The sequence below is a fragment of the Hyperolius riggenbachi genome, chromosome 10 (genome assembly GCF_040937935.1).
Source record: "Hyperolius riggenbachi isolate aHypRig1 chromosome 10, aHypRig1.pri, whole genome shotgun sequence".
NCBI classification, from domain to species: Eukaryota; Metazoa; Chordata; class Amphibia; order Anura; family Hyperoliidae; genus Hyperolius; species Hyperolius riggenbachi.
In genome coordinates, this window is record NC_090655.1 from 107078569 (window position 1) to 107097711 (window position 19143).

General features: G+C 44.4%; 1 protein-coding gene across 1 annotated transcript in view; it reads left to right on the forward strand.

Moving 5' to 3' along the window:
* Window positions 1–3571: 3571 nt before the first annotated feature.
* LOC137536356 (solute carrier family 2, facilitated glucose transporter member 9-like) overlaps window positions 3572–19143 on the forward strand; it is a 122792-nt gene continuing 107220 nt past the window's right edge. Inside the window, exon 1 of the mRNA XM_068258537.1 lies at window positions 3572–3840. Within this exon, the coding sequence (XP_068114638.1) occupies window positions 3793–3840 (48 nt within the window). The 5' untranslated portion in view covers window positions 3572–3792. The remainder of the gene's footprint in view (window positions 3841–19143) is intronic.

A 19143-nucleotide genomic window follows, 5' to 3' on the forward strand; every position in this document is an offset into this window, starting at 1 on the left:
AATGTGGTTTTTTTTTCCTTTGAAAAACTTTAAAATCGATTTTCTCAAAAACTATAAGGCCGATTTGAGAATTTTTTTTTCCTCTTGTAGCCACTGGGGGCCCCTACAAGCTCTGGGGCCCTGGGGCAGCTGCCTCCTTTGCCTTAATGGTAGCGCCGGCCCTGCCTAAAGGATGGTAAAAGACACAAGCAACACCCCTGGGGACGATGCTGCAGGAGTTTGTGATTAGCATTGGGACAAATGTGAAAGAGCCCTTTAGAAAACAACCACCATTCTATTAATTTTCAATTTTATGAAAGACAGTTTAAAAAACCATTTTATTCAGTACATCAACAAAGAAAAGGGGCTTCAACTTCACAGTGAACTATGGTGAGTACAAAGGAAAGTACGCATAAATACAACCAGAATACTCAAATTAAAGAGAACAGAACAAATGTATTGCTTGGAAATACTTGGAATTGTAGAGAGAGGGAAAAAGTCCTCCTGTTATTCAAAATATAACCATAGGAATAGCACAACATACGTATAAAATTGCAAGAGAACATGTCGGATGTGCATTAAGAACAAAACACCTAGGCTACATTCACAGTAGCCATTGCATTGTGTTTCCTGTGACAGCAGGAACACAAATTGATCGAGACATCAGCAGCGCACATGGTCAAAAGTATGCTTCACTTCTACTACTAATTTGTGCGTTTAACTGCACCACTGTGAATGGGGCCGTATCTGTCTGTGCCCCCACTATACTATACCCTACCCTACTCCAGATAAATATCATTGAGCCAGAACTGTTTCCTAGGGATGGTCAATGAGATGCAAATAGGTTTGAGCTGATGGAGGCAAATATATGCAGTTTGAACATAAACAAATAAAATCCTGCAGAAGTAAAATTTGATTAGCCCATGTACAAACTGCATATATTTGCATAATCCTGCATCAACTCGGAATTATTTGCATCTCCGTGACCATCCCTACTGTTTACCTGTTGCTCGTTATAAGCATATTCACTAAAGATGGTCAATAAGATGCAAGTATTTTTGAGTTGATGCAGGATTTTGTAAATATAGTATGCAAATATATGCAGCTTTAAGGCCTCTCTTCCACGAACTGTTTACAGGCAGTGAAATGCCTCTCAAACACTCACAACTGCTTGCTGCTGCCTGGTAACTGCTTGCTGAGCACACAGCTCAACAGTTCGTGGAAAAGAGGCCTAAAACAGACCAATCAAATCCCACCCTGGCAGGATTTAAAGGGACTCCAAGCTGTAAATAGAATAAAAAATCTGAACTTACCTGGGGCTTTCTCCAGCCCACCGTAGGTCGGGAGGTCCCTCGGCATCCTTCTGGCTCTTCTCCCAGGCTTTAGATCAGAAATGGCTCCCGGCGACACTGGGCCCGAGTGTCGGGCTCCTTCTTTCTGAAAGATGTTACCATGCCGGCCGCCTTGCGTCATCATGGCGGCCGGCGTGATGACGACTGACGTCCTCTTTCAGGAAGAAGGAGCCCGACACTCTGGCCCAGTGTCGCCGGGAGCCATTTCTGAGCTAAGGCCTGGGAGAAGAGCCAGAAGGATGCCGAGGGACCTCCCGACCTACAGTGGGCTGGAGAAAGCCCCAGGTAAGGCCTGGTGCACACCAAAAAACGCTAGCAGATCCGCAAAATGCTAGCAGATTTTGAAACGCTTTTTGTTATTTTTCTGTAGCATTTCAGCTAGCATTTTGAGGTTTTGTGAAGCATTTTTGGTGTAGTAGATTTCAGATATTGTTACAGTAAAGCTGTTACTGAACAGCTTCTGTAACAAAAACGCCTGCAAAACCGCTCTGAACTGCCGTTTTTCAGAGCGGTTTGCGGTTTTCCTATACTTAACATTGAGGCAGAAACGCATCCACAATCCAAAAAATGCCTCACCCCGGGCGTATGCATTTCTGCAAAACTCCTCCCGCTCTGGTGTGAACCACCCCATTGAGATACATTGACCAGGCGTATCCGCAGCCGCAAGCGGCTGCAGAAACGCTGAAAAAGCCGCTCGGTGTGCACCAGCCCTAAGTTCAGATTTTGATTCTATTTACAGCTCTGAGTCCCTTTTTAATTGGTTCATTTTGAAGCCTTATACATTTGTGTTAAATTGCATAATTGTACATAACCTTGTAATTGTTTGCATCTTATTGACCATCTATCATTCATTGCATATGATATTACATAGTTATTATGCTTTATGTCTGCAGAGCATTTTATGTCCCAGAATTCCTTGCAATCACACTTTGAGCTCTTCCAGAATGTCCCATCAGAAGATATGGATCTGGGGGACTCACCAGAGCAAAAGCCTTTGGCCTCTTTTCCACGGACTGTTGATAAGCAGTGAAATGCCTCTCAAACTCTCACAACTGCTTGCTGCTGCCTGGTAACTGTTTGTTGCTGCCTGATAATTGCTTGCTGAGCACACAACTCAACACGGAGCAGTGCTTTTCAGTGCTGCTAGATTTGGGCGCAGCCGGCGCCACCATAGACTATAATGGGAATCACACTATAGCGGCGCTCAGTGAGTAATGTCGGCGCCGTCACAAGACGTAGCCGAAGTTGCTTAAAAACACAATAATTCGGCCTCCAGCAATCGCTGGAAGCCGAATTATATCATTCCCCACCATCCATGGCGGCCTGGAGGGGGAATAGTAATTAACATGGCCCGCCTGTTTCAAATGTATGCGCTCAACAGTCCCTGGAAAAAAAGGCCTCAGTCTAGGTGCATACTTAGCAGAAACTCTAGCATTGTGGAAAACGCTGCATTTTTGCCACTAATGAAAGTCTATGGGCCACAGGAAAAAAAAGTATATAAAAAAAACGCATATGCATTTTGTATGCATGCGTTTTTAAAAACTACAGGAAGCGGAAATACATCAGAAATCTTTATTTTTTAAAAAACTCTAAAAAAAAAATGCATCAAAACCGCATACAAAACGCAATACATTGCGTTTCCATTGACTTTCATTATGTGCGTTTTTGAGGTGTTCCTGAATATATTATGCAACAAAACTAGTGATTTTAAAAATGTCAAAGTACAAACGCATACCGATGCATTTTTTTATGTGGCCCATTGAGTAACATTGGTTTATAAAACGCAACGTTTTACGCAACACTTGCATTTCTGCTATGTGTGCACCTAGCCTAAGGCCTGGAACCTACTAGCAGTATGTTACTAACCCTTTACAGTTGTGATTTGAAAAGCTCTTGCTAATGTAATGCTATGGATGTAATCCCACTTGAGCAATGTTATATTTATAAAAATCCTCCATAGCATTGCATTTGCAAGAGCTTTTTCAAATCACTAGCGGTTAGAAAAGGCTGCTAGTGGGTTTGAGCTCTGAGACATCTGTGTGTGATGTGTCTGCAGATACCCCTGTAAACATTGATTTGGTCTTTTTTATTAGCAGATACTGTCACATTACACACTAGAGCATCCTCTGCAGCACATGTGATACTCCATGTATGACTCGCTGCTGCTACACTCTGCAGACATTCCCAGTTTGACAAATTGATTCTAGTTTCCTTCTTAAAAAGCTGGATCATGTGAGTTTCTCTCTCTCTCTCTCTCTCTTTCCCCCCCACAGAGGAGATCCTAGTTACTTAACAGGATTTCTTTCTCAATGGACAGAGATATCCCCCAGCCTGCACTTCAAAAAAGTTCATCTATGGTTTTGACTTTTTAATTATTTTTCTTTTAGCATTGTGAAACTTATAAGAAACTCTCTCTGCCAGAATAATTCTAGAGGCAATCCTCACAAAGTCTGCCTTGTAGATGGATAATACTAAGAAGAAAGCTTTCCCTGCAAAGCACATAACTGGGGTAAGTCTCGGCTATGATGGAGCCTGAACAGTGCTGTGATTGTTTGGTTTGGAGATGAATGGATGTATATATGACTTATTTATTAAACTGCTTGTAGTTTGCTAGTTCTAAATTTTCAGTGTGACATCAGAAGAGGCTTGCATGAATGAAAAGCATAGGGAAATGCATGAGTGATTGATGAAACTATATATGTTCCTGAGCTGACAGCAGCTGGCCAGGAGCCTTTTGGTTGCAGTTTTGTGCAGCTGAATTGTTGCATTGGTAAAGCCACACTTGTTACAGCTTGTTAAAAAAAAAAAAAAAAAAAAAAAAAAAAAAAAAAATGGTTGAAAATTATTGGAATTTAATTGAAACACTTTTTGCACAGAAATCCTGGGAAAATAGAACGCCAGGGTGGTTAACATTGGCTCTCAGTTTTCCTAAGCAGAAAATGTGCACAAAAACAGACAAGTGTTAGGCCTATTTTCCACAGACCATTTATAGGCAGTGAAACGCCTCTCAAACTCTCACAACTGCTTGCTGCTGCTTGGTAACTGCTTGTTGCTGCTTGGCAACTGCTTGCTGAGCACACAGTTCAACTATCCATAGAGAAGAGGCCTTAATGTTGCCTTAGAATTAAATGAAATCTTTTTACGTAACTGAACCCCTGTTAAAGGGTAGAGATAGATGATCAATGAGATTATGAGATGCTATGTTTGTTGAGTTGATGCAAATTGTGTACTGCTTAGAAGTGGGCTTAAGGCTGGTTTCACAGTGGGACGTTACAGGCGCACGTTAGAGCAGCCTGTAACGCAGCCCACCGCACAGTAATGAAAAATCAATGGGGCTGTTCACAGTGCGGACGTTGCGTTACATTGTAACGCTGCGTCACAAGACAACATACTGCATGCAGTACTTTGGACGCGGCTGAGCCGCGTTAGACTGCTTGCACATGCTCAGTAATGTTAGGGAGGAGCGGAGAGCGGCCAGGCACATGGCTAATTATTATGCACTGCACGTTATGACGTGCAGTGTTTACTTCCTGGAGCAGCCGCTCTGTGCGGCGATTGGCCGGCGGGACCACATGATGCCGCATGTGCACAAGAGTGCGCATCACGGCATCACTGACGCCAGAGTGAGCTGCACAACGCGGCTCACTCTGACGTCCAGATCCAGCACCACCAGGCGTTGAGTTAGGGGAACGTTATGCGACCTTAACGCCCCCTCTAACGCAACGTCCTGGTGTGAAATTAGCCTAAAGGATACCCAAAGTGACATGTGACATGAGATAGACATGGGTATGTACAGTGCCTAGCACACAAATAACTAAGCTGTGTTCTTTTTTTTCTTTCTTTCTCTGCCTGAAAGAGTTAAATATCAGTTATGTAAGTGGCTGACCCGGTCCTGACAGGAAGTGACTACAGTGTGACCCTCACTGATAAGAAATTCCAATCATAAAACTCTTTCCTAGCAGAAAATGGCTTTTGAGAGCAAGAATGAGATAAAAAGGGGAATTTCCTATCAGTGAGGGTCACACTGTAGTAACTTCCTGTCTGAGTCAGGACTGAGTCAGCCACTTACAGTACATACCTGATATTTAACTCTTTCAAGCAGAGAAAGGGAAAAAAAGGAACAGCCTAGTTATTTGTGTGCTATGCACTGTACATACACATGTCTATCTCATCATGTCACATGTCACTTCGGGTATCCTTTAACCAAATCTGCAACAGCTGGACCGATCTGATTCTAAGGCCACATACACACATCAGACTATAGTCTTTGGAAAATGAAAGATTACAGACCAATCTTACCACCCTTCATGTAGTATGAGAGCCATACCTTCCCAGTCTTTTCTATGGAGCTGAACTCCCCATCAGAAAAAATCTTTGCAAGATGCTGCACACACAGATGCTGTACAGACACAAAAGATCAGTATCTGCAAAAGATCTGTTCCTGCCAAAAATCCATTCCTGCAAATTGCAATGATAGTCTGAGATCTGCAGATCATCATACACACATGATTTAACTGACATTCATCTGCAGATCTGCAGATCTGAAAATCCATCCTGGTGGATCTGATCTGCAGATGAATGCCAGTTAAATCATGTGTGTATGATGATCTGCAGATCTCATAGACTATCATTGCAATTTGCAGGAATGGATTTTTGGCAGGAACAGATCTTTTGCAGATACTGATCTTTTGTGTCTGTACAGCATCTGTGTGTGCAGCATCTTGCAAAGATTTTTTCCTGATGTGGAGTTCAGCTCCATAGAAAAGACTGTGAAGGTATGGCTCTCATACTACATGATGGGTGGTAAGATTGGTCTGTGATCTTTCATTTTCCAAAGACTATGGTCTGATGTGTGTATGTGGCCTAAGCTGCATGAAGTTTTCAAGAAAATGTAATCCACTTGGAAATATTAGCCTCTAGGGCATTATCCCTATTACTGAGCACAGATGATCAATGTAAATATTGGGGTGGGCCCTTCTATCTACACTAGGGGGATTGTACGTCAACCTACATATACAGGTGGCCCTCTGACTACCTATACTGGTGGGTCCTTCTGGCTACCTATGCTTGAGGGGTGGCTCCCTCTGACTAACTATAATGGGGGGGAGGAATGGGGGAGTGTATTTCTGGTTCCGTTATACTGAGGGGGTTACTTTTGGCTACCAATACAGGGGTCATAATTTCTGGCTACCTATACTGGTGGGGGTATGAGTGAAATCGCCTTACCCCAGCCATAGTGACAGCTAGCAAACTAGCAGGAGTGCATAGAGCAGGGGGGTCTGGGCTTTTTTTTGTTTGTTTGGGGGGGGGGGGGGAGTTAATGCTATTATCTGCTATTGCTATGTAGGTCTGGTCTAAGGTTACTTTCACATCCATTGCAATGTTGCGCACCTGAAAATACAATCGTATTGCAATGGTATGTTCACACCTATGCATTAGTGGTGTATGGTAGCAGATTCTCAAGTCAGTCTGAAGCCATAGTAGGCTATAATTTCAAATATACCTGCATCCTTTTGTGAAAGAGTTCTCAGCTGAAACCATCCACAGAAAGGCTGAGAAGCGGCCAGCTCTCGGGTTTATGAGACTGGATGGTTTGGATTTGATGTGTAATATTAGGTTCTATTGTTGGAGAGCCTATTGTATTTTCTTGTAAAAAAAAAGCCCAAGCCTTCTCTCCAACCCGTCTTAACGGTTTCCTCCTCCCCACCCCCCAGAACTTTTTGTATTTGGCCTACGCAATGAGTTCCGTAGATATGCCTCAAATCGGAAGGCATAAAGCCTGGTACACACTTTCAATTATGATTGGCCTAACACTGACCAATTTTTCTACTTCTATGGAGTGAGAATGGACATATGAGAGCTCACTTCACAATCTGCATATCATTTTCCATATATGATCCTCATACTACATGGAAGCAGTAGAATTAGTCAGTGATAGGCCAATAATAATTGAAAGTGTGTGCCAGGCTTAAAATTCTCTTCCTTAGCATAAGTGTGCCCATACTCTGGTTCAGTTCAACTTTATAAGTAGTTTTGGTAAATGTTTGATGCATTGCTAACTGCTGCCTGTGATTATCCATTGCATAATGTGTGTTCTTACACCACTGTAAACATGCATCTGTTTGGTAATGAAGAGACAGTAGAGCATTGTTCCGGGTTAGCCATCAGTAAAAGCAAGAAGTTTTGAATCCTGTTACCGACTTTTTGGATAACTGTAACGATAGGGTGCTGCAGACGTCTGATTATTTGTGCTCTGCAGAACCACAAATAATACAGACGCTATACCTGATTATGTGGTGATCTGCAGTATCACCAATAATACAAGTATAGCTAGCAGAGAATAAGGTGTGGTGTTTGGTGCAACAATATAGACTTCTCCAGTGGAGCTGGAGAGTCTAACACAAATATAAACAAACAATAGACCTTTACCAGAGGAGCTGGTAAAGTATAAGTAAAAGAGAGTCAAAGCAGCTTGGCTAAACCTTACCAGAGGAGCTGGTAAGGTACTAACAGCACAAGTGACTGAGTAGTTTAGCTAGCCCTTACCAGAGGAGCTGGCAAGGTACTATCCGTCACTGGAGCTATACACTAACTCTGAACCTCACCAGAGTAACTGGTGGGTACTAACTGGAATCAACGCTAGCCCTCACCAGTGGATCTGGTGGGTCCTAGCTACAACAGAACGAGATAGTTTGGCAACACCTTACCAGTGGAGCTGGCAAGGTACTATCAGTGATAAGACAGTATTAACAAGACTTTACCAGAGGAGCTGGTAAAGTACTATCAGACACGGTAACTGTATAGTTTAGAAACTCTCACTCTGGTGAGAGGGGTGTTCAGACAGGCAAGGTTCGGCAACAGAGAGGTAATATCAGTACAGAGCGATAGGCAAGAGAATAGTAGGTAATCAGGCAGAAGTTCAGCAACAAGGATCAGATAGGCGGAAGTACAAAATCAGTAAGCAAATGCGAGGCCAGAGTATAGCCAGAATCATACACAAGTAATCAAACAATATCACAATTCCTAGTCTGGTGTGAAGTACTTGGTTTCAACACCTGGGAACTAGTCTAAGGTCTGAGCGCTAATACAAAGTATTCACGACAGTAGACAGCTTGCAAATGGTGAACGAAGGCTTTATGAAGCAGAGGAAGACTCTCAGCCGCGCCCATCTCGGAACAGCCAATCCGAGCGGCGAGGGTCACCCCTGACGTCAGCCGACCGGCCGGTCAGCTGACGCACCTTCTCCCAGCATAAAGGGCCTGTCATCGCCCGCGTGAGACAGCGACCCTATGAGCAGATGACAATACTGTTCCCGGCACGCTAGACGCCGACGGAACGGATGAGGACCGGGAACAAAGGCGGCTACACTCCGCACCTCAGCAGCCGCCATATTATTGATTGTTACAATAACTTAGCGTTAAGCCAATAAAATAAAGTGAGACAATAAATGGCATCATCCTGATTCAGAACTTCGTGACTTACAAAAAAAAAAAGCTATGTGCAACATAGAAACTAGTTCCTTATATCATATCAGGGGACTGAAAATCCATCTCTACTGTTCTCCAGCTCAGGGATGACCCTTAGTAAATCTCTCCAGCAGTGACTGACAGAGATGGCCTAAACTGTTTTCCGGCGGACAGTTCCCGACGAATAACGCCTATTCGCGTTCACGTCGGCAGGCGAACACTTGACGCTTTTCACCTGCCCCCCCATAAATCATAATGGAACCAAAATTTGACCCCTCCCCCAAGAGTCAGCAGGCACATGGCCAATCGGCTATCCCTACCACCCCCCCCACCCCCACGTAAAAACGCCAGCACGGCAGACATTTTACCTGAGCTACAGTATTTCCTATGTGATATTTTCACAACTTGACATACAACGCCTTTTAAACCAACAGCAAGCAAGAAAATACTCAAAGTAATTTTGACAGTACTATTTGACCAACTTTTGGGTACTTTTTCAATTGTAAAATGCTTAAAGGGAACCAGAGATGAATGCTAACACACAATATATATATATTTAGATAGCTTTTACAGAGGAAATCACTTTACCGCTATTTTCGCCGCTGTTGTGTGCCTTATTCGGGTTATTTTTATATTTTTCCCCCGGGAGATATCCAAGATGGCCGCCAGCTCATGCCCTTCTAGTTCCGGGTCATGAGCAGCTCAAGTTGTTACTATGTACGCTAGCAGCGCTTCCGCGCTGCTCAGCGTACAAGCCTGGCTTGGGGGACGCATGCGCAGTATAGTCAGCCCAAATGCGCACGCCCCCGTCCACGCTGAGGAGCGCCGGTGACGTCATCCTCCCGCAGCACAGAAGCCCGACCTGGATTTCTCCTGACCAGGGCTCGGATCGAGCGGAAGAAGTGCGGAGGAGGCAATTCTACAGAGCTGAACTCCTATCCATCTACACAAGCACCACTACATGACCGGCAAATACATATACTAATATTAATTATATATATATATATATATATATATATATATATATATATATATATATATATATATTTGCCAGTCATGTAGTGGTGCTTGTGTAGGTGGTTTAGGCTGGATATATATATATATATATATATATATATACACTGGTGCACATATACCCCTGCCTGCATATATACTGGGCACATATACCCCCTAACTACAAATACAGATAATAAAAAACGTTTTATAATGTGCTTTTACATAAGAAGACACAGGAAACTGCAGGCATTCCTAGGCAGCAGCAAAGACTCCCTTCTCAGTCATCACAGCCCTCCGTGATACTGTGTATGCAAAGCAGGAAGGCATAGTCAGGAGGGGGGGGCTTGAAATGACTTCAGCAGACGGACTCAGCTAATCTGATTCCAGGTCAATCTTAGACTTCTCAGTCGGTGGCTTCTTATCACAGCTGATAGCAGAGTAATTAGGCAGAGAAGAACAAAACTAAAAGCATGGTAGGTGTTTACTGTCATGTTCTCATTGATTTTTATGATAAAATTCACGAGGGTGCTTCATCTCTGGTTCTCTTTAAGTTATTTTAAAGAAAATATGAACATTATCTCCTTGGAGACCACTCAGGAGAAAAAGTTAATTGCATAGGACTCTTTGGCCTAGTGCACACCAGAGCGGTTCTACTGCGGTTTGCGATCCGCTTGCGGGTGCGGATCCGCTAGGGTAATGTATTTCAATGGGCTGGTGCACACCAGAGCGGGAGGCGTTTTGCAGAAACGCATACTCCCGGGCTGCTGCAGATTTTGGATTGCAGATGCGTTTCTGCCTCAATGTTAAGTATAGGAAAAATGCAAACCGCTCTGAAAAACGGCACTTCAGAGCGGTTTTCCAGGCGTTTTTTGTTACAGTAGCTGTTCAGTAACAGCTTTACTGTAACAATACATGAAATCTACTACACCAAAAACGCTTCACAAAACCGCAAAATGCTAGCTGGAACGCTACAGAAAAAGAAAAAGCGTTTCAAAATCTGCTAGCATTTTGCGGATCTGCTAGCGGTTTTTGGTGTGCACCAGGCCTCAGTCTGTGTGCTGTGTTACCCAATAAATTCAGGATTTGCACCATCTAAAATCTTCTTTTTATTAGTAACTCTTTCAAAGCATCACACTAGGCATAAAAATGTGTGTATCACACCACCATGATGCACGGCGTTTCAGAATGGCTCTTTCTTCAGATAGGTCAGGTACACACTTAATTTACAAACAACAAAGCCCCATATTTCTAATCCCAAAGAGGACCTGATGGCAGACTTAATATTAGCATAAATGCATATTCATGATGTTCACCAACCAATAGGAATACACTGTGTCAAAATGCATCATATATTAGCACAAAATTGTTTATTATCGGCACAAGGACGCTAGTTCTGGCTATAGCTTCATAGTATTTATTACTCAGATACAAATACCACACAAAAAAACGTGCACAAACAGTATCATTCATTGTAACCTCTCCTCAGCATTGGAGGGCCAGCTAAATATATTCCAGCCGTCCACCAAGCCTTCTAATGTCTCCAGCCAATCACATGCACAGCTACAGTGTCCGCTATAAGACTGTGCCTGCCGCCCACCAATCAGACGCAACGCTACAGCAACCGCCTAAGACCTTCATGCGTACTTTCCATGCGATCAGTCCGACTAACACTACTGACAACGTCTGCCAATAGACTGTATGCGTACTTGTATTGCGGCCGATTCGCATAAGTGGCCAATCGGCTCAAAAGCGACAACGTCCGCCTAACGATTTCAATGCGGCTTATCCGCATGAATGAACCTGAATGCAATATAATCACTACGCATAAATTTGCAACCTAAGCAAAAAACGACCGCAATAGTCTAATCAGAATCAAAAATTGCATCAGTGGGCGGCAGTAACAGCCCCAACTGTGAAGCTGCACCAAATACAAAATATATAAGAAATCCTATTTCACAACATGATTTAAGTCTATAATCACATCAGTCCCTGTAGATAAAAATATTTGTTGTATCATACTCTCTATTTAACCACTTGAGGACCCAGCCTTTACCCCCCCCCCCCCTTAAGGACCAGCGCTGTTTTTTATGATCTGTGCTGGGTGGGCTCTGCAGCCCCCAGCACAGATCAGATTGCATGCAGAGCGATCAGATGGCCTCCCTTTTTTCCCTCCTATGGGGATGATGTGCAGGGGGGGTCTGATCGCTCCTGCCGGCTGGCATGTTACGTGGGGGCACCTCAAAGCCCCCCCTCTGCAGCGAAATTCCCCCCCCCCCCCCTCTCCTACCTCTCCCCCCTGGTGGTCGGGGCTGCACAGGACGCTATCGGTCCTGTGCAGCCTGTGACAGGATGTCCTCTGTCACATGGCGGCGATCCCCGGCCGCTGATTGGCCGGGGATCGCCGATCTGCCTTACGGCGCTGCTGCGTTCAATGTAAACAAAGGAGACAAACGTCTCCTGCGTTTACATTTAGTCTGCGAGCTGCGATCAGCGGCTCTCAGGCTATTCACGGAGACCCGCTCCGTGATCTAACAGGAAACGGCCGCTTTTACACACTAGAGCTCTTTGCGGTTATTTACGTGTTGGGAAATTTGATTTCTGTCATTTAGGGTTCATTTCCACCATGCAGCGTAGGAGCCGTGCATCAGCCCAGCTCTGCGTTGCACATGACTCTCCTGGGGGCAGCGCTTGCAATCCCATTCATTGTAATGAATGGAATTGCAAGCGCTGCCCCCAGGAGAGTCATGCCGCAATCGCCACAAAATGCAAGCAACCATGCACTTCAATTCAGTGATGTATTGCAGCGCATGTATGGTTTCCATACATGCGCTGCAATGCATCACTGAATTGAAGTGCATGGTTGCTTGCATTTTTTTTCATCAGAGAGTGCAGTGTATGCATTCTATGATGTCCCTGCGATCGCGTTTCGATAAGCACGTCTGAAAGCACGCATATACAACCAAGCCCTTAGAGATTAAAACACTATTCTACGTTTAACTAGATAATGTTTGGGGGGAAGTTTTGCCATGGATCCCCCTCCAGTATGCCACTGTCCAGGTGTTGCGGCCTTTTACATTACTTTTTCCAGGACCTCTATTGGACAGCACTCCATGAGACTTGTCTTTCCTCTTGAGCAGGACAGGAAGCTAAAAGATACACAATTTACATATTAAATTGGCAGGCAGTATAATAGGAGAGGAGCAGCAACAGCACTTCAGCCAGCACTTGAGGATGAGGAGCTCACTTGGACTCTTTTTCAGCCCAGCAGAATGAGGGGACAGTCCTCACACAGCTGGGAGCTGGAGGCAGTTTGGCAAGCATTGCAACACTTCGAGAATCAAGTGAAAGACTGCCATGTGATGATTCAGACAGACAACAGCAGTGTGGTGGCTTACATAAATCGACAGGGAGGAACAAGAAGTCGTTCATTTTGGGCTCAAACTGCTTGAATTCTATTTTGGTAAATAAAGCAGGAAAATACTTGGCACTCGATATGCAGGGGTGAAGGCCCATCTTATGCAACAAGTGGCTGGTGGATTAAAGCAGGGGTCTAGTCCTGGGAAAAGAAATGAGTGAACTCGCCTAGAAAACCCATGCGCTGCGCGCGGCTAAAATGGGCATGGTCAAGCATACTGTGGGCGTGGTCATGGGTGGGGCCAAATATACATAACCTTAGCAGTGATGTAAAAGGAAAAGGTCTGCCGGGGAAGTTTGGGCTCTGCCGTAGTGTATCCCCCCAAAATAGATGTAATCTGACAGCATTTCACCAAAAAGACACATAATCTGGTAGAAGTTCCTCCAAAATACAGATAATATGGCAGTGGTTCCCCCAAAATAGATAATGTGGCAGCAGCAGTTCCCCCAACATACACAATTTGGAAGCAGTTCCGCAAAATATGCGAAACCTGGCAGCGGAACACCCAAAATACATATAATCTGGCAGCAGTGGTCCCCAAACATACACAATCTGGCAGCATTTCCCCAAAATACGCATAATCTGGCAGCAGCCGTTCCCCTAACATACACATAATCTAGCAGCCAGTTCCCCAAAATACATAACAGCGGTTCCACAAAAATGCAGATAATCTAACAGCAGTTCCCCCAGCATAGGTAGCCAGGTCTATAGGTGTCCCCAGTATAAGTAGCCATGAGTATAGTAGTCCCCAGTATATGTAGCCAGAGGTATATGTGCCTAGTATATGTAGCCAGCGGTATACGTGCCCAGTATATGTAGCCAGGGGTATACGTGCCCAGTATATGTAGCCAGGGGTATACGTGCCCAGTATATGTAGCCAGGGGTATATGTAGCCAGGGGGATATGTGCCCAGTATATGTAGCCAGGGGGATATGTGCCCAGTATATGTAGCCAGGGGGGATATGTGCCCAGTATATGTAGCCAGGGGGGATATGTGGCCAGTATATGTAGCCAGGGGGTATATGTGGCCAGTATATGTAGCCAGGGGGTATATGTGCCCAGTATATGTAGCCAGGGGGGTATATGTGCCCAGTATATGTAGCCAGGGGGTATATGTGCCCAGTTTATGTAGTCAGGGGGTATATGTGCCAGAATAGGTAGCCAGGTGTCCCCCCAGCAGGAGGGGAGCAGCGCAGAAAAGACGGAGAGCTGTGAGCAGCGGTGGAGAAGGGGGCCATCCCCCCCCCCCCCTTCTCTCACCTCGGGGCTCTCCTTCCCTCGCTCTCCCCTCCACAAGTAATGTGCAGGCAGCCGGCAGCGGGCGGGACTTACCTCTCCTCGTCGTCGGAACACCGGATCTGCATGCCGCAAGTCTGGTCTGGTTCAGACCAGAGCAGCGGCACGCAGATCCGGCGCCGGAACGAGGAGAGGTAAGTCCCGCCCGCTGCCGGCTGCCCGCACATTACTTGTGGAGGGGAGAGCGAGGGAAGGAGAGCCCCGAGGTGAGAGAAGGGGGGGAGATGGCCCCCTTCTCCACCTCTGCTCACAGCTCTCCTTCCACTGCGCTGCTCCCTCCACACAAGCCAGCGTGGACGGCGTCCACTCTAGGGAAATAGTAAGTGGACACCGTCCACGCCCCACTCGACCCCTGGATTAAAGGAAGAAACGTGCAACCAGTATCGCTGGCAATCAATGGTACATAAAGACAGACTGTGCACCGTTCCTATTGTTGCTTTTTCTTGCATGAGTTACCACAATACTTTAAAGAACATGTCCATATAAGTAACAGGCATATTCATCAAACATTCATCCCCTGGGAGTGTGACCAGGGGATGAATGTGCTGTCCACTCAACCCCTGGTCACCCTCCCTGCACCCATCCCTGCACAATCTTCGGACTCAGGTTTGATGAATATGTCTGTTACTTATATTGACATTTTCTTTAACGTATTGTGGTGGCTCATTGAAATAAAGCAGCAATAGGAATGGTGCATGGTCTGTCTTTATGTACCAAGAATTCTATTTTGGTCAGAAGCCAATCTTTGTTCCCGAGGGCTGTTCATCTGAAGGGGATGGAAAACCAACTGGCAGACTACCTCAGCAGATCGGCTCTAAATCAGAACAAGTCGTCCCTCAATCCAGACAGGTGTTTCAGGAGATAACAGATCAATGGGGCATCCCTGTGGTGGACTTGTTCACCAGAAAGAGCAATGCGAAAAGTCTAAAGGTCTGCTCTCTGTACCCTCAGGACAATCCATGGGCATTAGATGTCTTCTCAGCGAATTGGGGGTCTCAACTAATGTACGGGTTTCCTCCCATATCCTTACTTGTTCTGAACAAAATTCTCCAGGACCAAGCTCTAGTAATCCTGATTGCTCCATTATGGCCAACGAGACCCTGGTTCGCGTTATTTCAAACCTTAGCAATGTTAGAACCGACGATTCTGCCGGAAGGTCCAGACCTGTTGTTGCAGGGTCCAGAATTTCATCTGGATCTAAGTAGTCTTCATCTTTCTGCTTGAAACTTGAGTGGAATATCTTAAAATCAAAAGGTTTTTCAGATAGCCTTTCTTTGACTTTGATACAGACTAGAAAGAGAGTAACGAGGCAAATATACTGCAAGGCCTGGAGCGTATATAATGGTGTATCAGGAGATCTGTTGACACGCATTTGTCTTCATCGGTATTGGAGTTTCTTCAATGTGGAATTCAGAAGGGTCTTAAGGGGCCCAGACACTGGTCAATTTCAGCCATCAAGCGATCGATTCTGTAGAATCGATCGATTGATCAGAAATGCGATTTAAATACAGTTCTGCAGGCAAAAGGCAATGTGTGAGTCGCCATTTGAACCTTTTAGAGCAGATTTTAGATAAGTTTTTATCTTTGAAGACGGTCTTTCTCCTTGCTATCACAACTGCTAGAAGAGTTGGTGAACTTCAAGCTCTTTCCATCAAAGAACCCTACTGTATTATTTCTGAGGATAGGATTACTTCACGGTTTGCTGTTACCTTTCTTCCCAAGGTGGTTTCAAAATTCCACAAATCTCAGGAAATCTATCTACCTTCTTTTTGCGATAACATGGCTAATGATATGGAAAAATGTCTACATTGTCTGGTTGTAAGGAGATGCGTGCTTCACTACTTAGAGAGAACCAGGTCCTGGAGGAAATCCGATGCTATGCTGGTCCTGTTTGCAGCTAAACTAAGGGCCTCTAAAGCAACTTTGCCAAGATGGATAAAGCAGACAATTTCCTTGGCTTATCAGTTTCAAGGAAAACTGTTGTCATCATCCTATCAAGGCTCATTCAGGGCTGGTGCACACCAAAACCCGCTAGCAGATCCGCAAAATGCTAGCAGATTTTTAAACGCTTTTTTTTATTTTTATGAGGCGTTTTGCTAGCGTTTTGCGGATTGCTGCTGCGGTTTTCAGTATAGTAGATTTCATATATTGTTACAGTAAAGCTGTTACTGAACAGCTTCTGTAACAAAAACGCCTGCAAAACCGCTCTGAAGTGCCGTTTTTCAGAGCGGTTTGCGGTTTTCCTATACTTAACATTGAGGCAGAAACGCATCCGAAATCCAAAAAATGCCTCACCCAGGCATTTTTCGTTTCTGCAAAACGCCTGCCGCTCTGGTGTGCACCACCCCATTGAGATACATTGACCAAGCAGATCCGCAGCCGCAAGCGGATCTGAAAACGCCCAAAAAGCCGCTCGGTGTGCACCAGCCCTCAACAAGAGAAGTTTCTACTTCATGGGCAGAGAGGGCTGGAGCCTCTATTGAGCAAATTAGCAGAGAGGTTACCTGGTCCAGCCATAATACTTTTGTGAAGCATTATAGACTTATTGTATTAGCGAGTGGAGCACTAGGTTTTGTGCAAAAAGTTTTACAAGCAGTTGTCCCACCCTAGAGTTTACCTTGTTTATCCATTCATGGAGGGATGCTGTCTGATAGACGTCCTGAGAAAGACAGCACCCCTATAACCCACCCTTGTGTGGTTATTCAAAATTAAAATTATTATTTGAGCAGCATTTGGTGTCTGTCATATTTTTTTTTTATTTTTTTATTACTGAAGTGCTGTTGCTGCTCCTCTCCTATTATTATTATTATTATTATTATTATTATTATTATTATACTGCCTGCGAAGTTGCTATAAAAATTGTGTATCTTTTAGCTTCCTGCCCTGCTCAGGAGGGGAGGCAAGTCTGATGGAGGGGTGCTGTCCTCTGACTCCTGGAATAGACGTTACCATAAGTAATTTTGGTCTTTCCATCTGTTTTGTGGCCAAAAACAGCCCTTATAGGTTTTAGAATTTGCCTGGACACTTTAGTCTATGGTGGTTCGCCCTTTCGCGAATGTTTGCAGAAGAGTCGCAAATTTGATTTTCGTGACATCCCTAGTTACTGAGACGATTTTTCCCTGATGGGAATTCAGGCAACTGGAAGAGACTGAGGGCTGGTGCGCACCTAAAAGCGCAAGCGCTAGGCGTTTTTAGAAGTAATTTTTCTACGAGATTGTTGGCATGTGCCTAGCTATTTTTCTAGTTATGCCTAGTGATTTTTGGAGTGTTTTTGTGCAGCAGTTTTTTTTTTTTGTTTGTTTTTCTGTACACTAGAGCCAGAAGTTTATAGCTTTTGTAAAACCGACTAAACAAAAAAAACAAACTAACAAAAAAACAAAACCAACCTTGGAAAATTGCTCTGTTCTAGCGCTTTTTAGAGCGATTTTCCACTTTCCTATACTTAACATTGAGCCTGAATCGTCTAAAAAATGCTGCAGGACCTGCGTTTGGGAAATGACATTGCTCTTGGTTGATTACATCCCATTAAAATACATTAGCCAAGCGCCAGCATTTTAACCTCCCTGGTGGTAAGCCCTAGCTGAGCTCGGGCTGGGCCCTGCTGGGCCGGTTTGCGTAACTTTTTGCTAGGCTAGCTACATGATAGAAAAAAAAAAATTACAAAAAAAAACCATCCCGTGGCCACAGGGCCGCGGGAATCAAACTGCCAGGGAGGTTAAGGCCTCTTGCACACTACATGCGATGCATATTTTTTTTTTTTTTTTTTTTTTTTTATCTTAACAGATTTTGGATTCCAATTAAAAAAAATCATTTGTATAAAAAAATTGTAATCGCATGTAGTGTGCAAGAGGCCTAAAAATCGCTCAAAAGCGATCTAGCTGTGCACCAGCCCTCAGATTGTAAACTTTCCCTACAAGCTGCAGTTCATTTTGGCTAGAGTTGCACTGTTGTTTCCTGTGGGTGGGAGAGGGGACTAGAGGAGTACACTTCCAGCAGCTGGTAATTCTCTGCTTATATAATTTGTTCCTTAATACAATGCATGTGATGTGTAAAGTGAATGTACCAGAGTGGCTGCATAATAAAATTACTGAGCTCAGAATAGCGATTGTACTAAAAATGTGCAGACTCCTATGTGAACTTTTATGCCACTTTCTTTGTGCTGCTCTACCCTTTCTGAACGCAGGGTAATGCGACAACAATGAAAGTCTATGGAGCCTAGTACATTAACCGTCCAACCCGTCGCAAAGTCAAGAACGAGTTGGCGTTGGACTTCCGTGGGGACCAAATGCATGTTAGTCAATGAGCAACGCAGAAACTTTAAACACATTGGTGGTGCACATGCGCGGAACGATGCAAATACCATGGGGAAATTCCACTGACATACTTCCTGTCCAGCAGGAAGTACGTCATTGTGGGGGTGCTATGCATATGACCCTGTTGGCACACTCTGCCACAGGGTTCTGACTTTGTTTTTTTGTTTTTTTATTATTAAATTATAAAGAGGCAACATATTCCGTGGTGCTGTACAAAGTAAGCAAACAAACATGGGGTACATAATACAGGTAATGGTATACAACAAATATACACGCTGGTACAAAATACAGGATTGGTAGGCATAGTAATTACATTGACAAATATA